Source organism: Rattus norvegicus, chromosome 2 (genome assembly GCF_036323735.1).
Source record: "Rattus norvegicus strain BN/NHsdMcwi chromosome 2, GRCr8, whole genome shotgun sequence".
Lineage (NCBI taxonomy): Eukaryota > Metazoa > Chordata > Mammalia > Rodentia > Muridae > Rattus > Rattus norvegicus.
In genome coordinates, this window is record NC_086020.1 from 61215790 (window position 1) to 61238069 (window position 22280).

The window sequence follows — 22280 nt, forward strand, 5'->3', positions numbered from 1 at the left end:
CTTGAGAACTGGATGACACAGAAATAAAACTGTCTATATAGCGACTAGCCACTGGTCATCTCAGAACAGACAGAATAATAATTCCATACGATTCACCACCTACTTCTATTAAAAATTCTCATCAACTCAGAAGGAAAAAGAAACATCTTCAACATAATACAGTATCTGAAAACCTCTCCAGCTGACATCACCTCAAGTGATGAAAGCCTACCTCAATTTTTTCACAAGGTTTGGGATTAGACAGAGGTGTCTGTTCCCATGGCACCTACGTGACATGGCTTTCGTATTATAACCAGTGTGGCAAAATGAGAAAAAGGAATAGAAACGGTCTGACTTGGATAAAAGATAGAGCATTTATTAGCACATGATATGACTATCTCTGTAGAAATTCTGGCAGAATCTACAAAACAGCCCTGGAGCTAACAAGTTTAGCAAATATATCAAGGTCATGGGACGCAAGATTATACAAAGCCCAAATCAATTGTGTGTCCATATGCCAGCACAATCAGAAAGTGAAGTTCAGAAATAACATATTTTAAACACAATAAAAGATGCAAAAACTAGATAAATATGAGAAAATATTCCAAGATTTATATGTTGGAAACTACAAAATATAACTGTGATAAATTATACTTTATGTTAACTCTGTGCTCCATGTTCATGAGAGAGATAACAAATAGTAAACTATCAATTTTGTACAAACGAATCTCGGCTTCTATTCAAGCTCACTCAAAAGCCCAGCAAGCTGTAAAATACGAAATGATGTAGTGGCTGCAAAATGCCTCTGGCCATGTACAAAACTCAGAATATCATCCACAGATTTCATGAACGAAAACTCCCCAGTTTGAAGCCTTGTTCAAAGCTACACTATTCAATACGCATTGGCATATAGACACATGAATTGGTGGAGCAGAAGAATCTGAACACACATGCACACACACAGAGAGAAATCTTTATTAAATTTACTAGCCTGAAAAGGGCTGGATTTTCATTTCCATGCACATTTATTATTTTACTCTGTTCTTTCTTGCCCAAACCCTTTTGCCCACACTAATGACTCTTCCTTATCCCAGTCCTCTTCTACCACTCATGGCACAGGGATTCTGTGACCTCTCCTGTGCCTCCTTCCCCCTTCCCTTTACATATATAGTTATTTTTCTACTTTTATGTCCTACACACATGTGCCCTCGCACGCACGTGTGTACACACACACACACACACACACACACACACACACACACAACTCCAGTTTCAACATACGAGAGAAAAACATGAACTTGTCTTTCCTCAATAAAACCCCACTGTGTTCACATGTCCTATTTCCTTTATATGTTAGGGCGGGAAGTGACTGAAAGCTTTTCAACCCACACCCAAGTTCCTGAAGTAATGACTTTGAGAATTAATTATGAATAAAAGCCAAAAGCTTTGACTCATTCCCTTACTAGCTCGTAACTTAATTATCTCATTTATTTTATTCTAAGTCCTGCCATGTGGTCGGTTACCTCTGCACAGTATCATATCTCCATCTCCTTCAGTGTTTGGGGTGAAATTCCTTCCAGAGTCTGACTCTATCCCTGAAATCTCTCTCCCCTCTAGAACTCCCATCTCCTATTTCCTGCGTCAGCTCACTGGCCAATCAACTCTATTGACAGGTGATGCCTCTGTCCCTTGCACAAGACAGTCTGTCTACAGGTGGGTATCTACTATGGTTCCATAGCAAATACAGTCAGGAATGCCACGGTCTTTACTATTTCTTGCAGCCTGCTGTTTCGGGGTTTGTCTTGTTTTGTTTTTCTAAGGCCTTGAGGTACATTAAGTTATTTGAGACATCAATGAGCTTTGATGTAAGCACTCAGATCTATGAATTTCCCTTAGAACTCGCTCAGCTGTGTCTTGTGGGTCTAGTTTCCTTGTTGTGAAGGGAAGCATACAATTCCCAGCTTCTTGCCTCAGGCGCATTTTTTCAGATCTCTCTGCTTCCCGTTTTGCTCTCTATTCTCATTGCAAATCTGGTACTAAACACACTGCCGTCTGATGCTATGCATTCTGGAGCCTTTGAATGGGTGCCTCAGTGCTGGAGAAAGCTAGCCTGAAAGGACAGGCAGCTATAACCCTCAAGGCCAATCTCCAGTGACTCACTTCTGCCAGCCAGGGAGCATGACAGGCAAAGTTCACACCCTTCTTAAATTGTGTCATGAGATGAGGACCATGTGTCCAAAGCATGAGTTTGTGGGGACGTTCTAGATTTGAACTGTCAGGCCCTTGCAATGGGTACTTTGATTCTTCTTCATTTTCAGAAAGGTTGCCATGTGATCTCTTTGATTATTTTGTCTATTAGTGACTCTGACTTGTTCCTTGGAAACTCGTACAGTCCTTAAGTGTCTTTCTTACCTGTCACATATCAACCGCTTTCTCTTTTCAAACTATAACCTGGTAGAGGAACTATTCTAATCATCATATAAATCATCTCAAATCAGTACGATGTTAAAATGGCCTCTGTGCTACTGAAAAACAAAGGACAGGGAAGAGAATGGCCTCTAGACACAGCTCGGACCCTCGGAACAGGTGATCCGCACAGTTCAGGAATCTGACTTTGTTTGGTTCATGGATTGTGTCTCAGTTCTAGATCTGAGGAACAGGGCTCAGTCCCGGTGCCCTCAGGACTCCTCATGCCCATCGTGCTCACTGTGGCCCTGAGTTCCACTGGTAGGCTGCTTCCTTTCAGCCCCTTTCTCTCGTCACTCTTGGCCTTTCCCATCTCATCTTTTGGCCTCAAATCATCTTTTCAATGGATGCTTTTCTGTCTCTGTAGGTTCTGAGTTCACGTTCTCCTTGAAGTCCTTCTGTTTCTTTAAATAATTTGCAGGTTTTCCTTTACTCTAAATTTTCAAAAGGAGGCCCCTTTCTCCCATTGCTCACTCTTCTCTCTGCGTGTTAACCTGAAATGAGGTTAGATATCTTTGTAGACCTGATATTGCCGAAGCACGTGTGTGGACTGGTTCTGGTTTTGCCTCTGGGCATTTCAGTATGAATTGATGCTAATTATGAGCAAACTGGCTTTATGTACAGACAATTGCTTGGCTCACTGAGTCTTTTTCTGTTTGCTTCATTTTGGGACCAGGTCTCACTATGTTTCTCTGGCTGTTCTGGAACTGTAAACACCAGACTGGCCTCAAACTCACAGAGATCTGCCTGCCTGTGCTTCCCAAGTCAGGGGCCAAAGGAGTGTGCCACCATGCCTGGGTTGGCTCACTGAGTCTTTAGCTTTTTGTTGTGTTGGTACCTTAGAAGGAAAGGAAGAAACGGTGTGAGGGCTCTTCTTGGTCACCCTGGAATTAACTAAAACCCAAGAAGGCACCTGGGAGGGACCTTTCTTTTCTCCCCGCCTCTCCTTCTCTCCTTCCCTCTGTCCCTCCCTCCTTCCTTCCTTAAATCATTTGAAGTGGGAAGCTCACCTTTAATCTAGGTATTTCAGATGGAAAGCATGTTTGCCCTCGCTCTCAATGGCAACTCCACTCCTTCCCTACCTTTAGAGCCTACTTCTTCAGGATCCCAGCATAAACCAAAACCAAATGACACATCCAGCCTCATGAACTCAGCAATTACTGGATTCTTGGACTTTACAGTCAGAGCCAGCCATCGTTGGATTAGCTGGAGGTGTGACCCACTCTAATAAATCCCTTTGTGTGTGTGTGTGTGTGTGTGTGTGTGTGTGTGTGTGCGCACGCACTCATACATTCTATCAGTCCTGTTCCTCTAGAGAACCCTAACACACACACACACACACACACACACACACACACACCATTGCCCATATTCTGCTTATAATAATCCCTTGAAGAAAATGTAATGAGGCTGTCTCTTTGCTCACCTTCCTCAGTAGCGCAATCGCTTCTCTGAGTTCTCCTTTGGCAAAACAGATGCTGCCCATGTTATAAAAGGTTTCAGCTACTTTTTTGCCACAGTCCCCAAAGGTGCAAGAGTTCAGCGTAGACTTTAGCAGTCTGTAAGCCTCCTAGGGGAAAGACATTAAAAATACAGTCAAGCTGGCAGTCGTGGACCTTGTGAAAGGGTGTTCTCACCCCACAAATGACACAGTCACAAGCAGTCAGTTACGGTGACTCGCCCAAGTACTCCGTCGTACTATGAATTACTCCATCGTACTATGAATTAATGTTCCAAGTGGGTAATTGTCACCACTGTACTTACTTTACAGACAATGGAAGAGGCCAGGATAAAAGCTAAGCTCTTTGTTATGGTCGCATTGCCCACAGTGTCAGAATTCCACACCATAAGTTTCTTTCTTCCACTTTTCAAACTTTCAGAAAAGCCAGAGACTAGTAGACTCAACACTCATAAAGCTTTTACCTAAATTCACAAGAGATTGCCACTTCCCCACATGTATTTTATCATTCTATTTGGTAAATATGTCTATGAATATGAGTACATATGCATACATTTTTATTGAAACTGAGATATAGACACGGAGAAACTTTACTGCTAACTATCGAAGTCCATGTCTTCTCAGAGCAAGGCTATTCTGTAGAACCTTCTCTGCATTGTCACCCTCAATGTCACATGGATGCAATTCTATTAACCTAACTACTAACTTTTTCAGTACCAGTTACAGTTTTAAAAGTAGAGTGTGGTCAAGTATTGTGTTTTGCATTTTTAGTTTTCTAATTCTTTCTTCTTCATAACAGTTCCTCCCCTGCCCCCTTCTGTTTGACAGCATTGGCTTCTTTTTAAAGTCCAGGTCACTCGTCTTTCTGTACAATGCTCATCCTGATCGACTCACACCATGGCAAAATGTTCAGTGCAAATCACCATAAACCGTTCACCATGCCAATTACCTTCATTTGCCTTCCAATATATCATCTTTATAAAGATATATAATTTACTTCTTAAGTTAGCTTATAAAGTAGCGGGTGTCCATGAGATCTGTATACATCTCTCACTTAGATTAATTCTATGCACACACTGGATGCCTACACACCTTCTGACTATACAACCCCTTACTCCCCAGCATTCTCCCATCCAAAGTATTGTCTTTCCTACCTCCTTCCTTTGAAGCACCCAGCCCCCACAGTCATGGCTTCCTTTCCCATTTCCTATCCTTTATTCATGTTTACTCCACCTGGATGCACATTCTTTCTCCCGTTTGAAGCTGGGTTTCATTATGTAGCTGTTTGTGACTGGCCTGAAGCTTGCTGTGTAGACCAGGCTAGCTCCACAGAGCTCGGCTCTCCGCTACCTCCCAGTGCTGGGATTAGAGGCCTTTGCCACCAAGCTCGGCCTGAATATAAACATGTATCAGACGTTAGGATCCACATACGGAAAGGGACATTTGGTGTTTGTCCTGAACCTGGGCTACGTCCTAGTATAGTGGTTCTCAACCTTTCTAGTGCTTCAATCCTTTAATACAGTTCTGTGTGTCGTGGTGACCCCCAACCATAAAGTTATCTCATTGCTACTTCACAAAGGGAATTTTGCTACTGTTGACACAGTAATGTAGGTATCTGTGCTTTCCAGTGGTTCTAGGTAGCCCCTGGGAAACCGCCATTCAACCCTGCCCCCAGGGACTTATGACCCACAGGTTGAGAAGCACTGTCCTAGTACAATACTTTCCAGTTCCATCCCTTCCCGAAACCTCTTTACGGGCTAATGAAATGTCACTGCACTTAAATATCACAAGTCCATTATCCACTCCTCACTCGATGGACATCCAGGCTGACTGCCTCCTTGCTATTGTGAGAAAACAAACAAAACCAATAAACGCAGATGTTCAAGTATCTGTGACGAGACAGACAGCCCTTCCAGTGTGTGCCCAGAAGTGGAATAACTTTTCTGAGAGGCTGCTTCACTGATTTCCACCAACAGTAGATGATGGCCTCTCTTCGGCACTTCACTTTCAGCATTTGCTGCCGTTCGTCTTCTTGGTGTTAGCCATTCTTAGTCAGGTGAGATGGTGTCCTCCACATGCCTTGCCTCAGCAGGGGCCTTGCCTCAGCACGTGCATCCGATCAGCCAGAGTCCTTGGCAGTGTCAAGAAATGGCAGCGCACCACCAGAAGTGTTTTGGTGCGTTTCTCTCTATGGCGTCCTGACAAATGCAGCTCAACGATGCAGTGCATGTCGTTAGCAAAGAACCCTTCGTCATGGGTCCTTTCTCCTGTTTGCTTTAGCAGAACATTTTCTCTGCTGTGTCTGCTTCAGCAAAAACATTCCTTCACCAGTCGGCCTTAGCCTTTCACACCTGTGTCCACTTTAACGAAATGTTCCTTCACGTGTTTGCCCCAGCAAAACACCATCCAAGCGACTTTCCAAAGAACCCTTAAGTTTCCACTTCAAAACATAGCTTTCATATTTCAGTAGTTTTGAGAATTTTGAAGTGAGTCTGCTGCATTTACCTTATTTCTACCCTTCATTTTCTTCTCTCCAACTTCTGCCCGTCCCCATACACACATCCCCCTCTCAAGTCCATGACCTCTTCCATATGTATACGGGTTTAGAGTCTCACCACGTAGGCTTGACAACATGTTAGGGGGTTCATGCCTGAGGAGGACTTGATTCTTTCTCCCTCGTCAGCCACCGACTGCCTTGAAGTGCTTCATCTGAGTGGCACTTTGTGAACGTTTGCCCAGTTGGTGTGTGGACGGGCATGGTCTTGTGCAGGTTTTATTGTTGCGAGTTCATGAGTGCAGCACACAGGTTCTGTCCAAAGAAAACCAACTCACAACACCTGCCATGAGCCTAGCCCTCTGGTTCTTACAATATCTCCTCTCCTACAAGACTCCCTGAGCCTGAGGGATGGGGTTGATGAACAGTAGATGTTTAAGGATGTCCCACTGCTTTTTTAGAAGACAATGCCAAAATTCGGGAATCCTAAAACTCTATACCTTTGTATTTTTCAGAATAGAAAGGCATAAATATGGTTAAAAGATTTCTCTATTTTCTTAATATTCAAAAATATATTACCTACGTAGCTAAATTTATTTCTAAGAGTGTCCTCTTACTTTTACCCATGTAATGGGCTTATTTTTAATTATTTAATTTCTTGCTTTTCAGATTTTTTGTTAATAGTGCTCAGATATAAAACATTTTTGTATTTGCCTTTTAAAAATTAAAAAAAATAAATTAAATTGGTTGAAGTTTTAACACACACTTAGTTTTAAGTATGTGTGTGTATGTATGTATGTATGTATGTATGTATGTATGTGTATGTGAGGGGAGAGGAGAGAGATCTTTAGGACTTTTATGTAACATTTTATCATTCTGAAGAGGTAACACAGCCTACTTTATAATTTAAATATTGTTTGTTTTTCTAGCCTACTCACTTTGGCTCATACTTTCAGTTCAAAGTTAAAAGGACATATGGCCTTAAGATTGAACATTCTCACCTTGTTCTTTATTCTATGAGATGCAAAGGAAAAACTTGTAGTTTTCACTCACAGAGTTTGTTATTAGCATGGGTGGATCATATGTAGCCTTTACTAGGTTGCAGCAACCTCCTTCTCTTCTACTCTGTTTAAGACATGAGCAAGTCATATGCATTTCTGTTCTGGTACTCTACAATGAACCTAGAGCTCATACCAAACTTGGGGCACGGTAAAGAACTCCCTTTTAAAGCAACAGATGTGTGATAAGATTAAGCAACGTCATGAACTAGTTATTGAGCACCCACTATATGCTAAGTAGCTAATAGTAATTTCACACACTGGGTGCATGGCAGCTAACAAAGCAGATGCCAATTCCTGCCCACATGATGTTTTTTCCTGAATGGCACAGCAATCATTCAAAGTTCTGCTTTATAATAGATTAGGAATAACCTGGACTCAACTCCTCTTTTCGTCTTTTCCCAAGAGCTTGTTATTTCATAAAGCACCCGATTTTAGGAGAGGAGGGCTTTTGTAATTTTATTATGAACAGGATCATGATGTTCTTTGCACCATCATATCACAAGAATAAGCAATTAAAGGCTGGAGCACTCATCTTTAAAAGGAAAATTACAGACTTGGGATTATTCTATGGCAGTGAAATTCAAAATTAGCCTTCCGAGCCCTCAGAAAATGTCATAAGTCACTATGTTTCTTTGGTTTTTACAAAATACTAGTTGATAAAGATATCACAAGTTATAAAAGTCCCTCTGTGTGGCATAAAAGAAGCTTTCACTAATGAGAGGAAATGCAGTCCTAACTATATGCTTATAAATCCAGTCTTCAACTAGTTGTCACATGGCCAATGAAACCATGCCAAGTCCATCCAACTTTCCCACTTGCCTGAGGAAGTACAAGGTTGGTTTGGTCAGCTCAAAGTTATATAGACTCTCATAACACACAAAGGTCAACACTGTGTCTAAATACATAAAGCTCAGGTCATAACTTCTTGAGCAATGACTTAGACTAATGGGATCACTAGGTAAAATGTCAGTATATGCACTGGTTGGTTTTTATATCAACTTGATACAAGCTGGAGAGGAGAGAACCTCAGTTGAGGAAAATACATCTATATATTAGCTGTAGGTCATTTTAATAGGGGTTACTGTGAGAGGGCACAGACCGTTGTGGGTGGTGCCACCCCTGTCCTGGTGGTCTTGGGTGCAATAATAAAGTAGGCTGAGCAAGCCATGAGGAGCTGCACTCCCCCATGACCTCTGCTTCACTTCCTGCTTCCAGGTTCCTGTCCACTTAGGTTTCTGCACTAACCTCCCTCAGAGATGTGCTGTGGTGTGGAAATGTAACCTGAAATAAACCCTTTCTTCCCAGTGCTGTTTATGGTCTTGATGTTTCACCACAGCTATAGAAATCATAGGTATGATGGCATCTAAAGCATTTTATATAATGTTTTAAATGAGAAGACAAAATTCTGGTAAGTAAGAGATGAAGGTCAGACTGAAAAGGACATTAGTATTTAGAGCCAAAGGTAGCAGTGGCTAGTTCTGCCTCAAATTACTAAGTTTATAAAGGTGAGGTCTGAGCTGTTGCGGTAAATATTATTTGTGGGTTTCTACCCCCACCTTAGATCATTTAGTTCCCAAATAAAAGACACAAAATCTTTATCTTTATAATAAACCTTAAAGCATTAGAGCAGATATCAACCATCTGTGCTATTCTGTTTATTTCCCTGTCAATAATCCCAAGATATCGCTTTCCATGGTTTGCCTAGGCCACTCTTACTTCAATGTGCTGGCTCTCATAGCCATGCGGTCATGATCCACCCACCCCATGACTACTCCTTCTTTCCTCCTCCTCTGCTAGTGTTCTGCCTCAGACCTCCAGCCCTGCAAACTGAACCCTCCCCCGACCCTCTCCTCCTCAACTACAGGCTGTAGGCATCTTTGTTAAACCAATAGTTTTAAATTAAGGAGCAAGGTTTGCACAGTCAAAGCTGGCATATGTGAGAATTCACTCTTCTTAAGGTAACTAGTCCTTGGGATACAGAACTTAGCATTACAGTTCATAGCAACAGACCAAACCTCAACACTGCACTGAAAGTGTTCTGGATTTAAAGGACTTTATGTACAGTGACAAAAGCAAATTATTTTATTGATATCATAAGCAGCAGCAACCTCATGTGTTCTACCCAGTTTAATCTGAGACTTCTGTGAGCTCTTGTTTCTGAACTGTGAACCAAAAACAGGCCATCTATAACTAACGAACAAAGTAGGGTCATGTTTATGGCTTGATGACATTTACCTGTTTTTCGCCATTTTGGATGAGCCATGTACAAAAGTCTTCAATGGTGGTAAGAGTTTCATAGTCTTCTGAGCCCAGGGTTTGGTATGTACTAATACTTCTTATAAAATATATCTCAACTGCATCTAGAAAAATGGAAAGCATTATTTAAAGCAAACTTCAAGCCTTCACAAATGCCTATTATCAGCTTGGGTTCCATTGGCATTTTCATAGATGTAGTCTAGGCCTACTCCTGTTCCAGGCTTCACAAACATCCTCAGAAAGTCCAAGACAGGATTGGATAGAATCAGATGGTATTCTCATGATGAAATGCATGCATGCATTTGAAGTAGGGAGAAAGGTTTCTGTCCAAATAGTCATATTATTCCAAAGCCCAAAATAATTACCATATTAGACTTCCAGAAACATTGAAAGACTATATATAATTTTAGCTATGAAAGACTAAAACTCTGATAGAGATTTTGTGTGTTTAACACACATTGTATGTATTTTTATATATTTAATATATATACATAATTATATATGTATGTATACAGAGATATGATTTGGCAAGTTTTACTGTTTAAAACCTGCTGTTATAGCCAGAATATGGTAGCTCACTTCTATAATTCTAGCACTTAATGGACTAAGGCAGGAAACATTGCCATGTGTTTGAGGCCAGCCTGGACTCTATAAGGAATTCCAGGTCATACATTTTAGGGTTACAAATGGAGATGCTGTCTCAAACAAGTGGCTTGTGGGTTTTTTTTTCACCTGCCAGTAATGTCGCCTGCTGATGAACTGGCTCAACAAATTCAAGCCTGGATCAGAAACTGTTTACACAACAGTTGTGGGTCAGTCATCCATCTTGTCTTTCTTTAAACTAGTTAACCTTAAATTAAGGAATCCACCTTCTGAGAAAAATTCAACCATCCTCCTTTGGGCCCTCCTTGCTATTTGTTTTTGTTGTTGTTATTTTGTTTTTAAAGATTTATTTTATGTATGTGAGTACACTGTCACTGTCTTCAAACACACCAGAAGAGGGCATTAGATCCCCATTACACACGGTTGTGAGTTACCAGGTAGTTGCTGAGATTTGAACTCAGGACCTCTGGAAGAGCAGTCAGTGCTCTTAACCACTGAGCCATCTCTCCAGCCCGTTATTTGGGTTTTTTAGGTCTGTTGATTATAAGATGGTTATCGTGTACTTTATGATTACCAGCCACTTATGAGTACATACTATGCATGTTCTTTTTGATCTAGGTTACCTCAGGATATTTTCTAATTCCATCCATTGATTGGCCTGCAGAGGTGGATGGAAGGAGGGAACTGGGTGAGAGAGGGGATGTCCCAGGGTGGGGTGGTAACCAAGGCGGGGGCTTCTCCTTCTCTAAGGAGAAGTGGAGGGGGTAATGGTGGGAGAAGCTTGTGAGGCCGGAACTGGGAGGAGGGGAAGAGGCCTGGGATTGGGATATAAAGTGAATAAAAAGTTTATGGATAGAAAAAAAGAATCTTGCTCTGATGATTGATTTTAAGGTAGAAGGAGGCTTTTATCATCAAGCAGGAGTTTCACTGGAAGGTTTTTCATACATACCTTTTGTGGATTAAGGAAATTGTTCCCCTTTATTATGAGTGGGTATTACATTTTGTATACTTTTTTCTGAAAAAAAAAGATTCAAATTATATGTTTTCATCTTTATTAGTATGGTGTATTTACTGGAAGTTGAATATTGAATGAGCCTGAAAACTTTCCTCTGAATGTTTCAGCAGTCACTTTGCTTTATGAGTTACAGTATTTATTTGCTATGTCTTTCATTAAGAATGTTTTATATCTACGTAGCTGAAAGTGCTGATTTGTGGTGCTTTTCCTGCAAATGCCTTTATGATACTGACATCATAAAATTAGGAGTTATTTATGTCTCTTACAGTTTTTGCTTTTTTATTTGTTTCTATATGTGTGTGTTGGAGGGAAGCTTGTTGCAGTGAATTTTTTTGATGTAATTAAGAGTAAGGCTCCCTAAACTCCCTTTTTTCCCCAAGATGCTAGGGTGGAGACCATGTGGAAGATACTCAATGTGTTAGGGGTAGAGTTGGGTCAGAGTCTTCCCTGAAGCTAGCAACCTCTCTCTTCCTCTTAAGTTCTTTGATAGGTGGGTGGTTCAAGGACTTCTTCCTCCTTGGTGACCATGTAGACTGTGAGGTTAGTTCACCATTCATTGTTATGTCAGAAAGTGAGTTGGACAAAGAGCTCCTTGAAGGCAATGCCAACCCCAGTGTTAAAGGCAGAAAAGTGGGTGTCACTGCTAAAAATTTCAGGAGACAGTCTGGAAATCAGTATAGCTCAGGATGCCTTTTAAGGGGCTGTGATAGTTAGGAGCCCTGACTAATACAGGCACACTTCAATGGTGGCTTCACCACCCTCTTGGTTTGTTTGTTTGTTTGTTTTTCATGCAATATATTTCATCATAGTTTCCACTCCCCCAACTTTTCCCAGGTCCTCCCCTCCTCCCCATCTCTCTACTTACATGACTTCCAAATTCATGTCCACTTTCTCTCCTTTCTCTCTCAAAAAAAGGCACTAACATTAAAACTAAATGAAAAAGTTAAGACAAAAATACCAAAACAAAACAAAAAGCACACACAAAAAGTCATGGAGTGTATTTTGTATTAGTCAACTACTCTTGGGCATAGTGCCTGCCATGCTGTGTGTTCTCATTCATATTTGGGATCTTTAGTCGGAATGTCAGACCCATGACATTGAGGTTTGGAATGCAGGAGAATGTTATGACCGTCCCCTTACTTCTGGGATAATACCGCCCACCACTTTTTGAGAGATTCAGGGAAGATGCTTTGGCCAGCCCCGTGGCTATCATACTTCAGTTTCCCTGAGGAGCATTCCACTATCGTCCTGTTGGTAGTGATAGCATGAACCATACTCATGAGTCCATGAATTATACCAAAGTTGTCATGGGACAATGTTGGCCAGGTTAGGACTAGAAGAATAGGAACTGCTGACAACTGTGAGTGAGTTGTCATGAGTTGTCTCGTGGTGTAAACCCATCACGAACCTGGGGGTATCAACAGAATGGCCAGAGGTAATGGCCCTTTCAGCTCCACCCTTCAAATGAACCTAGCCCTTTCTATCCTAATAAAGACACCGGTAGAATCCACAACATACCTGCGCCAACATCACTCCGCTTGATGTTGGCAGGCCCTCACTCCTAGAAGACAAGAGAGGCCCTCCCGTTGCTGACAAGTTTCCTTTTCTCAGATTTGACTGTACTGTGTAACTTGCTGTGGAGTAGAGTGATGCTGGACTGTGAAGGAAGACTGTAGCTAAGGTTAATAAAGGCAGCACTGGTGTCAATACCCACTTCATCATAGTTGAAAGCAGATTTAGTGACCAAGTGCCCCATCTGGCCAAATCTGCCCTCTCCTATCTTTACCATAATGTCTCGGGGATCAGGCTGGCACTAGAGAAGACGCGGCAGTCTCTGGAACAGGAAGAAGTTAAAAGCCTCTTGTATGTTTTTTATTTCTCTCATCCTAAACTTTATTTTTGTAAGCACACGTGTGGGCAGTAAGGATGGATCTTCATGTGCCATGGTGTGCCCATGGAGGTCAGAGCCCAACCTTCAGAGTCGGTTCTTTCCTTCCACCATGTGGGGTTTGGGGATTGAATTCAGGCATTAGGCTTGGTGGCAAGCACCTTTATCTGACAAGTCACCTCACCATCCCTCCTATATGTCACGGAGGTGATAGAGAATTGGTATTATTCTTTCTTTAAATGTTAGGTAGACTTCCAAAGTGATATTGTCTACATGAAGAAATTTCTTTTTTGGGAGGATTAACTATGAATCAATTTTTAATACATATGCATCTGCTAAGTTACTTGTTCATGCAGGGTGAGTTTTATGTTCTGTGTTCAGTATTTTGTGACAGACATAGTTTTATATCTTTTTGTAATTAAAATGTCAATCTCTTCTTTAATATTATACCTTTTGGTATGCACAGAAAACCCTTCTCAAATTTGGACTTTAATTCTTTCTATTCTAGAACTGTCTTTTCTCATGGCTAAATTTTATTTTCAGTTTTGCTGCATAAAATTTTGGTCTAGGTGAAGTTTAATTTAATAACAAAAGCTCATCTCTGGTTTGCCTGCTTGCCTTGTAGGAGTGAGCAATTGCTAGATCCTTGGACTTCTATTCACAGCTGCTGCTGACCATTGTTGGGGAGTTAGACTACAGAATCTCTCTGGACCCAAATCGGGCCCTGAGAGAGCTGGTCTCCCAGGAGTGCTGACACAACTAAGATTAAAGGCTCACAGGCTCACAGGAGGGACAGGCTCCAGTCAGAGACAGCAAGATCAACTAACACCAGAGATAAACAGATGGCAAGAGGCAGGCACAAGAACCTAAGCAACAGAAACCAAGGCTACTTGGCATCATCAGAACCCAGTTCTCCCACCACAGCAAGTCCTGGATTACCCAACACACTGAAAAAGAAAGATTCTGATTTAAAATCATCTCTCATGATGATGATAGAGGAATTTAAGGAGGACATAAACAACTCCCTTAAAGAAATACAGGACAACAGAGGTAAACAGATAAAAGCCCTTAAAGAAGAAACACAAAAATCCCTTAAAGAATTACAGGAAAACACAACCAAGCAGGTGAAGGAATTGAGCAAAACTATCCAGGATCTAAAAATGGAAATAAAAACAATAAAGAAAGCACAAAGGGAGACAACCCTGGAGATAGAAAACCTAGGAAAGAGATCAGGAGTCAAAGATGCAAGCATCACCAACAGAATACAAGAGATAGAAGAGAGAATCTCAGGAACAGAAGGTTCCATAGAAGACACAACAGTCAAAGGAAATGCAAAATGCAAAAAGCTCCTAGCTCAAAGCATCCAGGAAATCCAGGACACAATAAGAAGACCAAACCTAAGGATAATAGGTACAGAAGAGAGTGAAAACTCCCAACTTAAAGGACCAGTAAAGATCTTCAACAAAATCATAGAAGAAAACTTCCCTAACCTAAAGAAAGAGATGAGCATGAATACACAAGAAGCCTACAGAACTGCAACTAGATTGGACCAGAAAAGAAATTCCTCCTATCACATAATAATCAAAACACCAAAAGCATAAAACACAGAAAAATATTAAAAGCAGTAAAGCAGACATATCAGAGTTACACCAGACTTCTCACCAGAGACTCTAAAATCCAGAAGATCCTGGGCAAATGTCATCAGACCCTAAGAGGCCATAAATGCCAGACCAGACTACTATACCCACAAAACACTAAATTAATATAGATGGAGAAACCAAGATATTCCATGACAAAGTCAAATTTATACAATATCTTTACACAAAGATAGTCCTACAAAGGAAAATAGATGGAAAACTCCAACACAAGGAGTGAAACTACATGCTAGAAAAAGCAGGAAATAATCTTCTTTCTAAGAACCCAAAAGAAGATATCCACACAAACATAATTCCATCTCTAAAAACAAAAATAGCAGAAAGCAACAATCATTTTTCCTTAATATCTCTTAACATCAATGGACTCAATTCCCCAATAAAAAGACATAGACTAACAGACTGGATATTTAAAGAGGACCCAGCATTCTGTTGCATATAGGAAATGCACCTCATTGACAAAGACAGACACTACCTCAGAGTAAAAGGCTGGGGAAATTTTTCCAAGCAAATTGTCCCAAGAAACAAACTAGAATAGCCGTTCTAATATCGAATAAAATTGCCATTCAACCAAAAGTTATCAAAAAAGGTAAGGAAGGACACTTCATATTCATTAAAAGAAAAATCTACAATATGAACTCTCAATTCTGAACATCTATGCTCTAAATGCAAGGGCACCCACATTAATAAAAGAATTATTACTAAAGATCAAAGCACGCACTGTACCTCACACAATAATAATGGGAGACTTCAACACCCCACTCTCATCAATGGACAGATCATGGAAACAGAAACTAAACAGAAACACAGTGAAACTAACAAAAGTTATGAACCAAATGGATTTAACACACACACACACACACACACACACACATATATAACATTTCATCCTAAAATGAAAGAATCTTCATTTTATCTCATAGTATCTTCTCCAAAATTGACCATGTAATTGGTCACAAAACAGGCCTCAACAGATACAGGAAGACTGAAATAATACCATGCATTCTATCACATTACCATGGACTAAGGCTGGTCTTCAACAACAAAAATGACAGAAAGCCCACATACACCTCAAAGCTGAATAACGCTCTACTTAATGACATCTTGGTCAAGGAAGAAATAAAGACTTTTTAGAATTTAATAAAAATGAAGGCACAGCATACTCAAACTTATGGGACATAGTGAAAGGAGTGCTAAGAGGAAAATTCATAGTTCTGAGTGTCTTTAAAAAGAAACTGGACAGAGCATACACTAGCAACTTGACAGCACACCTGAAAGCTCTAGAACAAAAAGAAGCAAATACGCCCAGGTGGAGTAGACGGCAGGAAATAATCAAACTCAGGGCTGAAATCAACCAAGCAGAAACACAAAGAACTATACAAAGAATCAACACAACCGGGAGTTGGTTCTTTGAGAAAATCAACAAGATAGATAAACCCTTAGCGAAACTAACCAGAGGGCAGAGAGAGAGTATCCAAATTAACAAATCAAAAATGAAAAGGGAGACATAACAACATAAACTGAGGGAATCCAAAAAATTATTAGAAACTGGAAAATCTGGATGAAATGGACAATTTTCTAGACAGATACCAGGTAGCAAAGTTAAATCAGGATCAGATAAACCATCTAAACAACCCCATAACTCCTAAAGAAATAGAAGCAGTTATTAAAAGTCTCCTAAAACAAAAAAGCCCAAGACCAGATGGGTTTAGTTCAGAATTCTATCAGACCTTCATAGAAGACCTAATACCAATACTGTCCAAACTATTCCACAAAATAGAAACAGAAGGAGCACTACCTAATTTGTTCTATGAAGCCACAATTATGCTCATACCTAAACCACACAAAGACCCAACAAAGAAAGAGAACTTCAGACCAATTTCACTTGTGAATATTGATGTAAAAATACTCAATAAAATTCTTGCAAAGTGAATCCAAGAACACATCAAAACGCTCATCCATCATGATCAAGTAGGCTTCATCCCAGGGATGCAGGGATGGTTCAATATATAGAAATCCATCAATGTAATCCACTATATAAATAAACTCAAAGAAAAAACCACATGATCATCTCATTAGATGCTGAGAAAGCATTTGACAATATTCAACACCCCTTCGTGATAAAAGTTTTGGAAAGACCAGGAATTCAAAGCCCATTACTAAACATAGTAAAAGTAATATACAGGATTGGGGATTTAGCTCAGTGGTAGAGCGCTTGCCTAGCAAGCGCAAGGCCCTGGGTTCGGTCCCCAGCTCCGAAAAAAAAGAAAAAAAAAGATCCAAACACAAAAGTAATATACAGTAAACCAGTAGCCAACATCAAACTAAATGGATAGAAACTTGAAGCAATCCCACTAAAATCAGGGACTAGATAAGGCTTCACTCTCTCCCTTTACTTTTTCCATATAGTACTTGAAGTCCTAGCCAGAGCAATTAGACGACCAAAGGAGGTCAAACAGATACAAAATGGAAAGAAAAAAGTCAAAATATCACTATTTGCAGATGATATGATAGTATACTTAAGTTACCACAAAACTTCCACCAAAGAACTCCTACAGCTGATAAAACTTCAGCAAAGTGGCTCGATATAAAATTAACTTAAACAAATCAATAGCCTTCCTTTACTCAAAGGATAAGCAGGCTGAGAAAGAAATTAGGGAAGCAGCACCCTTTACAAGAGTCACAAATAGTATAAAATACTTTAGTGTGACTCTAACCAAGTGAGTGAAAGATCTATATGACAAGAACTTCAAGCCTCTGAAGAAAGAAATTGAAGATCTCAGAAGATGGAAAGATCTCCCATGCTCGTGGATTGGTAGGATTAATACAGTAAAGATGGCCATCTTGCCAAAAGCAGTCTACAGATTCAATGCAATCCCCATCAAAATTCCATCTCGATTCTTCAAAGAGTTCAAAAAAGCAATTTGCAAATTCATTTGGAATAACAAAAAACCCAGGATATCAAGAACTACTCTCAACAATAAAAGAACTTCTGGGGGAATTACCATCCCTGACCTCAAGCTGTATTAGAGAACAATAGTGATAAAAAGTGAATGGTACTGGTACAGAGACAGGCAGGGAGAACAATGGAATAGAATTGAAGACCCAGAAATGAACCCACACATCTATGGCCACTTGATCTTTGACAAAGGAGCTAAAATGATCCAGTGGGGAAAAGATAGCATTTTCAACAAATGGTGCTGGTTCGACTGGAGGTCAACATGTAGAAGAATGCAAATCAACCCACTCTTATCCCTCTGTACAAAGCTCAGGTCCAACTGGATCAAGGACCTCCACATAAAACCAGATACACTCAAACTAATAAAAGAGAGAGAAGGGAAGAGCCTCGAACACAAGGGCACAGCGGGAAATTTCCTGAAGAGAATATCAATGGCTTATGCTCTAGGATCAAGAATCATAAAAAAAAAGAAAAGAAAAGAAAACAAAAAAAAGAAGGGGTTGGGGATTTAGCTCAGTGGTAGAGCGCTTGCCTAGCAAGCACAAGGCCCTGGGTTCGGTCCTCAGCTCCAGAAAACAAACAAACAAACAAAGAATCAACAAATGGAACCTCATAAAATTGCAGTGCTTCGGTAAGGCAAAGGGCACTGTCATTAGGACCAAACAGCAACCAACAGATTGGGAAAAGATCTTTACCAATCCTACATCTGATAGAGGGCTAATATCCAATATATACAAAGAACTCAAGAGGTTAGACTCCAGAGATCTAAATAGATAGAATTAAAAAATGGGGTACAGAGCTAAAGAAAGAATTTTCAACGGAGGAATACCAAATATCTCAGAAACTTGAAAAGTAATGTCAGTATCTTTAGTCATCAGGGAAATGCAAATCAAAATAACCCTGAGATTCCACCTCACACCAGTCAGAATGGCTAAGATCAAGAACTCAAGTGACAGCAGATGTTGGTGAGGATGTGGAGAAAGAGGAACATTCCTCCATTGTTGGTGAGATTTCAAGCTGGTACAACCATTCTGGAAACCAGTCTGGCAGTTCCTTTGGACATAGTACTACCTGAGAACCCAGCTATACTATCTTTTGGGTAGATGCTCCAACATATACCAAGGACACGTGCTCCACTATGTTCATAACAGCCTTATTTATAGTAGTCAGAAGCTGGAACGAACCCAGATGCCCTTCAACAGAGGAATGGATACAGAAAATGTGGTACATCTACACAATGGAATATTACTCAGCTATCAAAAACAATGACTTCATCAAATTCTTAAGCAAATGGATGGAACTAGAAAATATCATCCTGAGTGAGGTAACCCAGTCATAAAAGAACACATGGCATGTGCTCACTGATAAGTGGATATTAGCCCAAAAGCTTGGAATACCCAAGATACAATTCAGACCACAAGAAGCTCAAGAAGAAGGAAGACCAGAGCATGGACACTTCAGTCCTTCTTAGAAGGGAGAACAAAATACTAAAGGGAGGAAATATAGAGACAAAGTGTGGAGCAGAGACTGAAGGAAAGGCCATCCACAGACTCCCCCACCTGGGGATCCAGCCCATATACAGACACCAAACCCAAGATACTATTGTGGATGCCAAGAAGTGCTTGCTAACAGGAGCCTGATATATAGTTAGCTGTCTTTTGAGACACGCTACCAGAACCTGACAAATACAGAGGCAGATCCCCAATGGAGGAGCTAGAGAAAGGACTGAGGTATCTGAGGGGGTTTGCATCCCCATAGGAAGAACAACAATATCAACCAACCAGATACCCCAGAGCTTCCTGGGTCTAAACCACCAACCAGCCCATGGCTCCAGTCACATATATTGCATAGGATGGCCTTGTTGGACATCAATGGGAGGAATGGCCCTTGGTCCTGGGAAGGCTCGATGCCCTAGTATAGGGGAATGCCAAGGCGGGGAGGTGGGAGTGGGTAGATGAGTGGGGGAACACCCTTATAGAAGCAGGGGGAGATAGGATATGGGGTTTCCAGAGGGGAAACCCTGAAAGGGGATAACATTTGAAATGTAAATAAATAAAATGTCTAATTAAAAAAGACTCAACTATACAATTTTTAAATATTTTAAAGACTTTATTGTACTGGGTTAAATAAGAGTTTCGTGCACATCTATAATGTACTTTGTGCATATCCTTCCCACCCATAAAGCCTCATATTGATTGTTGTTTATGTGATTTAGAATCACCATGGGAACAAATCTCTGGACAAATCTGTGAGGAATCATTTAGACCAGGCTAACTGCACTGAGAAGGCCTGCTCTAAATATGGCCAGTGTCACTCTGAGGGCTGGGGTCCAGGGTCAATTAAAATAAGGGATGCTGAGCACAGGCCTCCGTCAGCCCCCTGCTTCCTGACTACAGATGCAGCAGACACCAGCTGCCTCTGGGTCTTGCCGCCATGACCACACATATCCTCTGCTAGGATGGTACACACTTCAAAACTGTGCGCCCAAATAAACTCTTCTTCCGGCCTCTTCTGTCAGGTGATTTATCACAGCAATGAGACCTGTAGCTTGTGTCCGGCTCTCTCCCCTCCCCATTGAGCCCTGCACCCTCTCCAACCATCCCCTTTGTTTTCTTAGACACTTTTGTTTTTTACTTTTCATGTACTAGTACATATTTTATGAATCTATAAGAGAAAACATAAAATTTGTCTTTCTGATATTGATTTAATTCACAAAATACAATGATCTCCGGTTATATCTACTATTCCGCACATAACTTCATTCTTCTTTATGGCTGAAAACGTTCCATTGTATATGAATTTTGTGTTCTTGTCAATGGACACCTAGACTGTTTCATAGCTTAACTGTTGAATATGGGTATATGAATAGGTCTGGCATAAATACCTGTGTGCAAGTCTCTATTTAATCCCCAGCAGCACGATTCTTGTCCACATCCTCGCCAGCATTTGCTCTTGTCTGTTTGCCTGTTAAGGTGTTAGATCTTTTTGTAATTAAAATTTTCAATTTCTTTCATTGTATACATGTGCTTAGAAAGTCCCTCCTCAGAGTTTAATTTTAATTCCTTCTATTTCTAGAACCTATACTTATTATAAAGTTTTATCCATCAAAAATTTTATTTGTAATCTAGCTGGAGTTTAATTTACTTAGTTCTAAGGCTTGATGATACACATTTTAAAGCTTTTCTGGTTTTCCTGAGGTTTAAACACAGCCTGCTTTCATGTGACTTCTGATTGAGGTGAAGGAATCTCAATTCAGACTCTGTGTGCACATCTCTGACTGCTACTGGTGTTGAACCTTATTCAATGCCCAATCGGAAGGTAGCTCTGCTCATTGCCATGCAGCCAGCACGCACTGTCATCTGTATTTATCGTTCCAAGATCTGCTTCTCATTTTATTATCTCACTTAGGATTTAGTTGTTTGGGTTTGTCTTTTTTTTTTCCAGTTCCCTTTATAGTGTAGATATTAACCCCATACGTTGTAGAGCTAGCAAACATAGGCTGCCTCTTCAATCTTTCCGTTTGCTCTGCAGTGTTTCAATTCGATGAAATCTTGTTTGCCATTTGTTGGTGCTGTTTCCTGAGCGACTGGATCCACACTCCAAAAGTGCTCACAATGCCAATATCCTGAAGTGTTTTCCCTACTTATTCCTTGATCAGTTTGAAAGTTTTGTCTTGTATTAAGGTGTTTGGTGATCAAATTTGGAGTTGGTTTTCTTACAGGATAAGAGATAGGATTGTTTCACACGCTTTTACATGTGCTAATCCAGTTTTTCTAGCACGTTATTTTAAAAAGACTGATTTTTCCCCCAATGTACATTTTTTACATCCTTTTATTTAATATTAAAAATAAGTGTGTAGGAGGCTGGCAAGATGGCTTGGGGGCAAAGGAGCTTGCTTCCAAGCCCTGTGAACTGAGTTCAACCCCCAGGTCTCAAACGGCATAAAAAAAGGACTGACTCATGTTGTCCTATGATTTTCACATGTATACCATGGCAGTCACATGTGCAATCATTTATGCAAGCAAGCTATGCACTAGTGTGAGCATGCGTGCGTGCGCACGCGCACACACACACACACACAGAGGAAATAAATAAATGTTCATTTTTAATTAAAAAATTGAGAAAAATGTAAGTTGTCTCAGAACTGAAGTTTTTCTCATATAAAAAGCTCAGTATTTCACACATTTACAAATATATTATATTTCTTATAATTGCAAATTGTGAAAATCTTTTGTATGTGGAATGTGTCTATTATCTCGCATGCATAAATCTTAGGAGGAGAAAATTATTAGTTGGAAAACTCTGACTCAGAAAATCTTCAATGAAAATTGTGTTGAGAAAAAAAATACGAGATTTCAAACTGAAAAATTAAAGATTTTTTTAGTAGCGTAAGAAAACAAAAGGAGAAAAATAATACGCAGACTTGCTCTGCAGTCCTGGCTCTCTTC

At 40.3% G+C, this 22280-nt stretch overlaps 1 protein-coding gene across 13 annotated transcripts in view; it reads right to left on the reverse strand.

Moving 5' to 3' along the window:
* The window catches only part of Ttc23l (tetratricopeptide repeat domain 23-like), a 61629-nt gene that overhangs the window by 11965 nt on the left and 27384 nt on the right, over window positions 1-22280 (reverse strand). For 6 of the 13 annotated variants that reach the window (XR_005500732.2, XM_039103552.2, XM_039103559.2 and 3 more), the window contains 2 exons: window positions 9695-9819; window positions 3872-4015 (listed from right to left, as the gene is read on the reverse strand). Coding sequence is in view for 10 of the 13 variants with exons in the window: in XM_039103552.2 (XP_038959480.1) it covers window positions 3872-4015; window positions 9695-9819 (269 nt within the window). In the remaining 3 variants the exon portion in view is untranslated. Of the gene's footprint in view, window positions 1-3871; window positions 4016-5137; window positions 5297-9693; window positions 9820-11267; window positions 11334-12851; window positions 20797-22280 lie in introns of those variants that run through there. The other 7 variants (XR_005500733.2, XR_010064129.1, XM_039103557.2 and 4 more) reach the window with 7 other exon arrangements.